Source organism: Nansenia antarctica (assembly GCF_963989245.1).
Source record: "Nansenia antarctica genome assembly, chromosome: 14".
NCBI classification, from domain to species: Eukaryota; Metazoa; Chordata; class Actinopteri; order Argentiniformes; family Microstomatidae; genus Nansenia; species Nansenia antarctica.
In genome coordinates this window covers 19,153,361-19,164,994 of record NC_137684.1, presented here as the reverse complement: position 1 = coordinate 19,164,994, position 11,634 = coordinate 19,153,361, and the positions used below count along the sequence as shown (strand labels likewise).

At 45.0% G+C, this 11,634-nt stretch overlaps 1 protein-coding gene across 1 annotated transcript in view; it reads left to right on the top strand.

Annotated features, from left to right (window-relative positions):
* The window catches only part of kcnq1.2 (potassium voltage-gated channel, KQT-like subfamily, member 1.2), a gene marked incomplete at both ends in the record, with an annotated part of 167,417 nt that extends 157,095 nt beyond the window's left edge, over window positions 1-10,322 (top strand). The window contains one exon of the mRNA XM_080544662.1: window positions 10,170-10,322. Within this exon, the coding sequence (XP_080400788.1) occupies window positions 10,170-10,322 (153 nt within the window). The remainder of the gene's footprint in view (window positions 1-10,169) is intronic.
* Between the last annotated feature and the right edge of the window lie 1,312 nt (window positions 10,323-11,634).

Here is an 11,634-nt window from a genome sequence, read left to right as displayed (position 1 = left end):
CTTATATGTGATATGCAACAGCTTACGGTTAGGGTTAGCTTTAGGGTTAGAGTAGTGGTTAGGGTAATGGTTAAAGTTAAGGTAAGGGTTAAGGCTAGATAAAGGATTACGGTTAAGGCTAGGGTTAGATTAGTGGACAGTCAGAAATGTCGTTGATAGTTGAACATAACTACAAAGCTATCCAAATAAAGAAAGAAAGAAAAAGAAAAGTGTTACCGAACCAAGTAGCAACCCTAACACCACACCCTCTGCAGCCTTTGATAATGACACACACACACTCACTCACAGACCACAGATATACACACAAGCAGTGAGATACGAGTATCACATTCCTTTGTCATGATGATGTTTCAGCCTCAAAAAAAGAAAAACCTCACAACAAACAAATCCCCCCTCACAAATATGAAAGAGCGATGAGACGAGAGTCAACATACAGAACGCAGGATTAAAAACAAACGTTCCGAACGCCATCAGACTGGGGCCTACTTTGAAGTGAATCTGACTGTTTTCTCCCTCCCTCCCTCCCTCCCACCCTCCCTCTCGTTGGCCTTTCTGTCCCACGCTCCCAGAGAGAGAAGCGGACATCATAAAACAGCTTTATCTGTCCTTCCCGCTCTGCGGCTGAGGGAGAATGCAGATGTCTGAGGTTCTGGGATTGGTACACACACACACACACACACACACACACACACACACACACACACACATCACAGTGGATCCCATAGGTCATCTGAGGCTTCTCATCATTATTCATCTCATCCCATGGCCTGACCCTCGTAATACGGTTCCTTAGCATTAAACAATTATGAAATTGTTAGGCAGCAGATGTATAAATCCACTTTAGAAGGGATGCCCAAAGATTCTGACTCATTAAGTCAATTCTTTGCACATAAAACCCTGAATGGAAGCCAGCACATCAAATAGGTTCATTAGTTCACTAAACAATTGTTTTCTATATCTTTATTTGTTAGCAGTGTATCAATATTCAATAATATTCCATAACTCATTACGTGACAGGGTATGTGAGAATAATATATTTAAAAGTACTTGTAAACCACCCAGACATTGGTAACTACTATTGGTAACTATCTACTTACGAATTACCTTACACAAGGTATGTAGAAGGCAGATAACAGTGCCAAATGTGGTATAAATGTTCTACATGTTGTATACAGTACATGCATTTAAAAGAGGATGCCCAAAAATTCAACCTAATTAAGCAAATGTTTTTAGATATAAAACTCTAAATGATGTGAGCAATGTGATGCCACACTTAGTGTACTTTATTAGTGTACCAATATTCAATAATATACCATTACAAGTGACCTACTGAAGAAATGTATTTCATAGATGACATGCACGCAGTGTTAGAGATTAGGAGCTTTATGTTGAAACATTAGAAGCACCGTGGCACCCTTTTTTTGCACTGGACAGAACGAACTACGAAAGATGGATTCCTATTTCGCATTCTTGACATGAAAGCTCTACCGGCGCACATAAGACAGACGTTTTCTAACCACTGTGTCCTCTCAAAAACACAAGACAAGTTATCAGCCATGCCGACTGACCAAGCCCAAAATTATGATCTTATAAAAGTTACAAGCGATTGTTCTGACAGAGAATCTCATTGCCAAACCAGAGATGGATGGTAGCAGGATCAGAGTAGGCCAGACTACTGGTTGATTTGGAATCCCAGTGTTTGCGTGAAGAGGCGCAGCGTGAGCAGAGTTCATCACAACAAGCAACATACCAAAAAGAGACGAACTTGTGCAGCACAATCGGTAATGGGATGATGCTCTGTTATACCGACGGCTCCCCCCGTACCTTCTATCAGCTCCTACTTTTTTTCCTTGACTTGGTCAAGAACTTGTTTCGTGTTTTTTAGGAGGACTCCGTAGTTAGAGAATTCCTGTCCAGCGTTTTCTTGCCGCTCCTTTCAAATAATGTTCATTAAAGTCACATCTTGCTTGGATTGATTTACATGCTAAAAATCATTATCGGAGCTGCCGTAGTACACTAATTGCCTACCCACCAAGTTTCCACTTTGGAATATGGCAGCAGTGTCTTTCTGCCTTCACTAGAGCACAAATGATGGTGCACAGAAAATAATTGTCAAGTAGGCAATTAGTGTACAATGGCAGATCCGTCATTTTAGCAAGAAGAAAAGAGGCTAACACGGGTGGGGTCTCTATGCTGCCCAAACAGTCTTTCTGCCCTTCATCCCTTAGCTGTCCATGACCATGAACCTGTGAATGAGTAGAATCTTAGTAAGGTCTGACTCTTTTGCATTCCCAACTTTTCACCTATGGTATTAACACAGATAGGGTAGTTCTTTCAGCTATGGTATTAACACAGATAGGGATAGTTCTTTCAAAGGAAACCCTTTGTCCATGGTTGGACATTCTTCTGCAAATCTAGAGAACAAACCAGTAAGTACAACTATGATATCTACACTCACTGAACACTCTATTAGGAACACCTACCTGTACACCTTCTCATTCATTCAAGTGGTGTAATGGTGTGGGGAATGTTTTCTTGGCACACTTTGGGCCCGTTAATCAATCATGGCTTGAATGCCACAGCCTATTTGAGTGTTGTTGCTGACCATGTGCATCCCTTCATGGCCACAATGTACCCATCTTCTAATGGATACTTCCAGCATGATAATGCACCATGTCACGAAACAAAAGTCGTTTCAAAGTGGTTACATGAACATGACAATGAGTTCAGTGTTCTTCAGTGGCCTTCCCAGTCACTGGATGTGAATCCAATGGAACACCTTTGGGATGTGGTAGAACGGGAGATTTCACAGCTAGCAAGTGCACCTGAAAAATCGTGTCATCATGGACCACTATCTCAAAGGAATGTTTCCAACATCTTGTGGATTCAATGGCACAAAGAATTGAGGCTGTTTTGACAACAAATGGAGGCCATACCCAGTATAGTGTTCCTAATAAAGTGTTCGGTGAGTGTGTATTCACTGTTCGAAAAATGATTGTCTGTGCACCTGCCAGGATGCTGTATTACAATGCACTGCATTATGTTATTGTGCTACTTATGAGCCTGGGCCCTAAAAGTCTCTGATTCACAACAAATTAGAACTAAAGGATAAGATGTACACCGTTTACAATCAAGTCATTGTACCAATGTTCAAGCTTTTATCCGCTGCGGACTGTAGGAGGCTGCAACCTACATCTCTCTCCATGTACAAACATGCCCTGAGACAGATCACTCACCCCCTCCTCCTCCTCCTCTTCTCTCTCTCCTCTATATGCACCCATCCTCCCCTCTGATGACCACTGTGCAGCTTGTTATTCATACACACACATACACACACACACACAAAAAAAGCAGGGGCCTGTGTGTGTGTGTGTGTGTGTGTGTGTGTGTGTGTGTGTGTGCACGTGCGTGCATGATGTAAGCTTGCTCAGTGAAGCACAAGCTGAATAACGAGCTGCACAGTCATCAGAGGAGGGGAGGGTGGATGGATGGAGAAGAGGGGAGGTGGAGGAGGGGGGGTGGGGGTTGAATGCTGCTGTACATTGTCCATTGTGTGTGAGAGAAAAATCCTGGAACGCATGTCCGTATCTCTGTGTACTGCCGCTCCAGGAGGGGAGGAGAGGTGGAGGGAGAGGGGAGGAGAGGGGTGGAGGGAGAGGGGAGGAGAGGGGTGGAGGGAGAGGGGAGGAGAGGGGTGGAGGGAGAGGGGAGGAGAGGGGTGGAGGGAGAGGGGGAAACGGCACACAATGAGCAGGCCGCTAGAGCACTAGGGGAGAGCAGAGGCCTGGGCAGAGAGAGAAAGAGAGAGAGGGGCCCCTCGGCCAGACTCACCTGACCTGACCCTGTGTTGTTGTTCACCGTGCAGGGGAACAGGAAGCTCCACTGACAGGCCCTTGGGTTCAGAGTCACAGAGACACAAGGCCCACAGAGAGAGAGAGGGCACCGGCGGGGGGGGACCAGGGTTGTGGGGCTGCCTGGCCTCAAACCGCAGGGGGTCAACAGAGGGGAAAAATGACACACATCCACTATCGCGATGGGCCACGGACCCATGATGTGTGACTCTTTTTGAGCTCTTCTTTTTTAGCCTAGCCTCCCTCTTATTCCCGCTACCCATTGTCAAGTGAGATGGAGAGCTACTGAAGTTCAATGACGGGAATCTTGTTTTTTTTGAATAGCGTTCTACTAGTCATTGATTCTGCCAAGACATTCCTGGAGTACTTTTTCTCTGGCAGCCAGCTCGTTTTCTTGAATCCTGCTCCAATGGGCTGTCAGGAGAGAAAGAGAGAGTGAGAGGGGGTATATTGTGGTTTCATTCATCTGGTATCTATTCAAGAGGAGCTATCTGTTCGCCCAGCCAGGACCACAGTATATATATATATATATATATAACACCCCTATTTGTTTGAAGCCTGAGTTCTACTCATAAATATGATCAGCACCTAATAATAGGTCTCCATTATATGTTAAGATTACCCAACAAATTCTACCCATTACTCGATTTTTTAATATCGTTGATGCCATACTTGCGCTTATTGTGTGACGTCTCTATTTCTCGCTCTTTTTGGCTATGAAAATTATGAAGATTGTATTTGTTTTAGATTAATATGATATATCAACAGCATCCAGCCTCAACCTTTCCCTCTCTCCAACAGATGGCAGTATGAATCTCACAATTGTACATGGGTCAGAGAGTTTACCTCTTAAACTCTGTTTAAATCAACCACACCGATTAAACTGCTATGGTAAAGCTAGCTAACCCTAACCCAAAGTCCCTCACATACAGTGCAGAGCCAGAACTGTTATTATACTGTTAAAATGATTTTGCTGGAAACAATGAAGTTGTCGAAGTGAAGTGAAGATAATTGTGATCTACACCACTTCACCATAGAAACTAGCACTCTCTTAAAAAACTACAACACCTAATAACATGGATGGTCTACTCAAAGTGTCCTGCAGAGTCAAATTGGAAATTCATCATAGGACGCCACAGATGTGTTAACACATTTTTTTTCTCTCTTTCTGTAGTGACACATAAGTATGAATGGGAGCAACCAAATTGACATGGGTGAGCCTTGGCCTGAACGCTGAACGGATTTACTCGCTGTTGTCTGCTTGGTGACACAAACAAACAAAGACAAACAAACAAACACAATCGGGGGCGTTGTTTAGGCTGTCCTGTCCGGTAGATCACGCAGACAGACAGTCCCTGCGGAGGTGGCGGAAGGTAAACCAGGAAGGGTGTTCCTCTGAGAACAAGGCCTTTGTGTCATCCTCCCTACCAACATCTCCCAGGTCATATTCCCACCACTGGTGGCCCACTGCGGAGGCAGCTAGGGGTGTAGAGGGAGTGGGCTTATAGAGGCCATGGGCCTCAGAGCCATCCCAGTCAGCAGAGTGACGACGGCCCAGATCTGACTGATATCTGTTATCTACTGTGATGATGTGGACCAGGGCACAACTTGGTTTCCTGGGCCAGAAGTGGGCCAGCTCTGGCTGATCTTTCGTGAGCCTTTAAATCGTGAGCCTTAAATCGTGAGCCATTCAAATGTCAGACCATGGCCATTTCAAACCCTCCAACAGGATATACTGAAATGTATGCACTCACTGCAATGTAAGTCGCTTTGGATAAAAGCGTCAGCTAAATGGCATATATTATATATTAGGATTCTGATAGAGGTGACACAAAAAAAGGGTAAGTCATCTTGTTTGACTAGCTAGTGAGACTAGTAATAATGCAGGCTGCATTGTGTTTTTGTCTGAATAAGTAGGCTATGTTTTGTTATCCATCTGATTGGATACACCGCAGGTTTGACATAAAGATAATACTTATTTGTAGGCTAAGTGTGTCCTGAAAAGCGTCTAGACTATTCTGTTTATTTATTTGGATACAATGCATTGCTTTAATTGTAACAATGCCTACTAGAAAGTGTGGCCTTTAGAGGCTTTTTGGTTACTTATTTATAATAGTTTATACAAAGAAAACACATGTGGCCCGCAATAGCGTGCCAACATTCTGACTGAAATATTAGTTTTGTCTGCTTTTGTTATGTCTGAGTAACAACAATGTAGCACCAACTCACGTTTCGAAGTTCACTTTTAAAGTAACATTTATTAAATCAGCTTTAATTGTCCCCAACCAATGAAATCGGGGAGGGGACTATGATTTGGTCTCTGTCCGTTTGTATGTCACACACATTTTCTCCAACACTGTAGACATGTTTATGAAACTTGGGAGAATGATGTGTCTAGCCATACAGATGCGCCATTTACGAAATTACGTAACGATTACGTACACTGATTTTGATAAAACGATGGTGAATGATGTGTCTTGTCATAGAGATTGTTCAGGAGTGTCGAGGCGCTGATTCATCATTGAACATGTCATCATATGGTGCAAAGTGGAGAGCTAGGACTGTAGGCCAATGCAGGTGTCATAATAGCGTTACAAATTTGAGAATAATATTTGGAGAAATCAACGCAAAGCAGTAAGAAGCAAGACTGATAAACTGATCAGATTAGCACCACAGGCTCCGGTGACTTTTCAGTCTGGCTACGAAAGTAGCTGCAGGAGGGTAGCCTAATGCAGGAGGCCTATCAGCCTTACGAATTTGGGAATAATATTTGACACGGTCTGGTGAAAAGGTCCGTATGTCGGCACTTCTCAAGTCGCACAAATGACCAAAAGGCTTCTCTTTTTTTTTATGTGTTGTGTAATCCGTTTTTTATTAATATTCCGAAAGTTTCAATGTTGAAGAGCCGTCCTGCTTCATGGCTACTGGGTTAGTGATACGTGGCTTGTAAACAAACTTAAGTTTTAGGACGTGTTCAAAATCAAGGACTCTGTGATCATCTAATTACTGTAGGCCTATGTGTAGTTTTGTGTTTTTAGTATTTTTAGCATCTTGATGTTCTATCAGCATATTGTGATGTGCGAAAACATGCAGTTAGATGTTCATAGTGATGTTCTTTCTTAGCTGCTAGCTAGCATTTCAAGTGTCCATGTGTTCTAATGGAACTGAGTTACATGTATGCTGTAAATCATATTGGGACATTCTACTATGGTCTATGGCTACTATAATATGTCAAATATTATACTATTTGACAAGGTTTGGTGGACTATTATTTCATCTACTGACAAGGTCAAGATTCATTCACTTCTGTGGGCCCACACCAGCTGTTTGTGGTTCCATAGTTCTACATTCTAGGCCCGACTGACAAGATCTCAAGTATGTGTGGCCCATGCTTTAATGTGCACAAAGTATGGCAAGCATTTCTTAGCAAATTTTCTTAGCAAAAAGTGACCAAGCAACGACAGTAACTTATTTGGGCTAAATGCCTTGAGCTAGGGTTGGCCAACAAGCAAAGCTGCCAATTCTCTCCCAGTACTGGTCCCCCACATTAAGACATACACTGGCCTTGTAACAATGGGAACTTATTAGAGTCATCCACCACATATAGTACCAGAGCTGGCCCATGAGCAAAGTTCAAACTGTCACCCACTGCTGGTCCCCCACGTTTAGAGTAAAGACAGCCCAGTAACAGGAAGGAATCAGGGCTATTCATGTTTCAGTTCTGGTAAACTGGAGGTGTATGTAGCCTGGTGTGTACCATGTGTTGTTCAGTGGGGTGTGTCTGGGGATTGGGGTGGGGGGATTGACAGCTGAAACATCATCTGTCCCTGTATCACATGTCCTTTGTCTCAGAGACACACTGACTGTGACACTACCCAGTTCAGTCCAGTGACCCAGTCCCAGGAGTACAACCCCTACACATTCACCCCTTACACACACACACACACACACACACACACACACACACACACACACACACACACACACACACACACACACACACACACACACACACACACAGTCCATTGAGTTCTGTCCACTTCACAGACCATTCCATTTTGTGACACACTTCATTCACCCCCAGTGTGATTCAGAGGCGTGAGTGTTTTGTGGCCATGCTGAGAATATGCCACCGTTTTTTTTATGTCCACAGGAAGTAAGGCAGTCAGTCAGGAAACACGCCAATGAGGCCAGGAACACTGGGCCCCCTCTATTTGGTCACCTCTCTGAGATAGCTGCTCATAATGACCCTCCCTTAGCCGTACCGCCCGTATAAACATCTCAACACACACACACACACACTCGCTCTCACACACACACACACACACACACTCACACACACACACACACACACACACACACACACACACACACACACACTCACACACACACACACACCTCCACTTAGTCCAACCCAGCAGCAGTACAGTATGTGCCTGCCCTATGTCCTGGGACTGTCCCTCCCTCAGTCTCCGGTGCCCAGATCAGCTCGTCCCGGTACTGAACACTGAGTGACAAATGAAGGCTGCGTTTCAGACACGCCTGTCATGTCATGTTTTTCTTCCTCCTCTCCCGGCCTACGCGGGTCAGCGTGGTTCAGCCCAGAGGAGTTCCTGACCCATGCTAAAAACCATGGGAAGGTTGAGGTGAAGTATGGATTACCGCTGACGTGTTCGTGATACAGCTCTATTCTCTAAAGACTGGGACTAGGCGGTGCGTGCTTGCTTGCTCCATCATCTTAAGAAAACAAGGTTTAGGTTGTGATAAACCTTGTCAGATTCTGTGCTTAGGTTGTGTAACCTGTTTTTTCTTTTTGTTTTTTTCGGGTTGGTCCTACTTTGATGATTATAGGATGAAATATGTTCATCGGCGTGACTGATTTTATATGATATTTTCTCTGCTTCTCTGGCTCTCATTATACTGTATTTCAACAACAACGACTGCTGTTTAATGTCCCGTTATGCTATTAAAGTGTCACGACTGTCAGACGCACACACAGTAAAAGATAGAAAGGAGGAGCCATATCCCTTTGCTCATGAAAATACCAGTCAAGTCTACGATGTTATTGTCCACAGCCAAAAATGCCTAAGCTGGGGTTCCTTACTATCAGTTTGAGTGGAAAGGGAGTCTGCAACTAACTGTCTGCCTCGTGTGTGTGTGTGTGTGTGTGTGTGTGTGTGTGTGTGTGTGTGTGTGCGTGCGTGCGTGCGTGCGTGCGTGCGTGCGTGCGTGCGTGCGTGCGTGCGCGCGCGCGCGTGTGTGTGTGTGTGTGCGTGCGTGCGTGTGTGCGTGTCATGCAATGCTATGGTGCTTTGATGTACTTTTCTCTTTAGTCTTTGATTTACTTGACCCCGTCTTTATCATTTCTCTGTGTTCCTGGATGATGATGTCACAGGGTGTCTCAGACTCGTGTGTGTGTGTGGTTCTGAATGTGAGTGAGGATTCCTGAGAGGATAACAAGATAAGTATATAGGTAAATGCTAGGGCGCCGCTGAACGTTTAAAGCTCTTTGAAGATGTGAAGAAGGGTGCACGTGTGTGTGTGTGTGTGTCTGTGTGCATGCGTGCGTGCGTGTGTGTCTGTGTGTGTCGCAGGCAGCCCACGCCCGTTGATTCCTATGATAGGCCCAGGTGTGGTCGTTTGTTGAGCTGTACCACATGGTTATCGGAGTCACCCCGCCCTTGAAGATGAGACGCCTCTGTTCGAGGTGCCACGACTGTTTACAGTTGAGGACGCTTGTCAAGAGTAACCACAGCCCCTGGTGTGTACTGTGTGGAGGACTGTGTGTGTACCAACAACAGAGCCTTCCTGTCCTCTCCCTCCCGGCTCAGAGAGCCCAGCCGTGTTAATGAGTGGCTTCAGCAGCAGGTAGACTGCGACAGGGCAGGGGACCCAAAACATGTCATTACACCGCACCACACTGTCATTGAGACAGGCGGTATTAGAGGCCTGGGTGGGTGTGGACACAATAGAAACACACAAGCACGGCGACAGTCTTTCTCTCCTAGAAAGGTCAGCTCAGTCTCAACTGTGCCCCATTTTTAAATGTGTTCTCTGGCGTCTACGTATTCTTAGAACTCATTTTGTGTGGAGGTTGGTTTCGTGGTTAGCACAAGCAGTCAGATTGAGATGACATATGAGCCTGCGTGGCTGAGGGAGTTTGAATCCCGCCGCTACCTTTTGTGCAGTGTCTTTCTTGCCTATCTCCCCCCACTAGACGTCTACCTGTCTCGCTAAATAATCAGCATACTATGTCCATTTTCGCAAACCAAAAAAAAGCTAATTCTGTATTGTTGTCGTTTGCTTGTGTGAAACCAGGTGTACCAGATGGACGAGAAAATGGAGACGGTCCTACAGATCCTGGTGGACCAGTACAAGCCCAAGCCCGAACTTCTCCGGAAGCCTGCCCCCTACAGCTCCCGGGTCACTGCCATGAAGCGCTTGGGCGTCAGCATGGACGAGGGACAGTGACGTCACCGCAGACGGACGCCAGTGATGTCACCAGCCAGGGGCCCATATACTAGGGCCAGGTGTGAGATATGAACATTTTGGCCCAGGACACAGCATCAGGAAAAAAGTGGGCACTCTTTTTCATCCTAACCCCCCCCCCCCCCCCCCCTCCTCTCTTTTCATTTTACCTCAACCTTTTCATCAACCTTTGACCTTATAAGAGAAGGTGAACAGGTCAACCCAGGAGCTATGCTTATCTGAGAGGGAGCGACGGGCTAGCTAGAGCACTGAGAATGGTACATAGTGGTACATTGAGAGGTTATAAGGCCGTTGTAACATTTTCCACCCCCATCATGGTCCGTGGTAACGATAGACCATCATATGGACCATATTATATAGACCATAATAATACCCATATTATGGGCCTATGGGGTTTCTATCAACTTCAAGAGTCCTCATCTCCCTCTGATATATCAGCACTATCTATGAGCTCTAAATCTCTCCCAATGTGCACAGGAATTGAAGCCTCGTACAGTTATGAGTTATATAAGTTTCACCCGCTTCCTCTCACAACATGACTTCATATTATGTGTGGCTACACTGGAGCATTCAACTACTCCAAATATTATTTCACAGCTAACCAGTCTAATGAAGCTATTAACAGGCAGTGAAGTCAAAGAGGCATAGTACTCTGGGACACCACACAGAGAATGATGGAGTCCATTTAGTTGGAGAGGAATTCAAGTGATTATATTGGCACCCTTAAACACCAGAATACTACTCCAAATATTACCATAGCCACACATTTATTTAGCCCTAACCGTATTTAGGGCCCCAGCAGTGTGTTTGTTAGTACTGATCGAGTGACATAGAGGAAGGAATAGCAGATTATCTGTTGACTTTGCCCTCCGTTAGTAACCCGGGCCCAGGCACGGAGTAAAAGGGTGAAAAAGCACTCCAGGAACTAATCTGTCCCTGATTTACGGCTCCGGTTAAGCTAATAAAAATAGCCAAACGGCCATGACGGGGCAGAGTGCAGTATTACAGAAATACTACAGTGAGAGTTATGGTACGGTGTCGCAGTTTACTCAACTGCCAGTGCCAAGATTTTCACTAGGATATTTCATATGAACATTCCCCATCTCTCTCTCTCTCTCTCTCTCTCTCCGTGCTCGAACACTTTTATTTTCCCTCCTCGGCGTAGCTCGAACTGCTGTGTGCAATTTGAAATAAATTTGCCCCCATTAAAGCGCTGATTATTTTTCTCTCTCGAGCTAATTAAGTGCTGAATTCCTGGTAAGGGGAGATTACTTGGTGTGAATGACTAATGAAA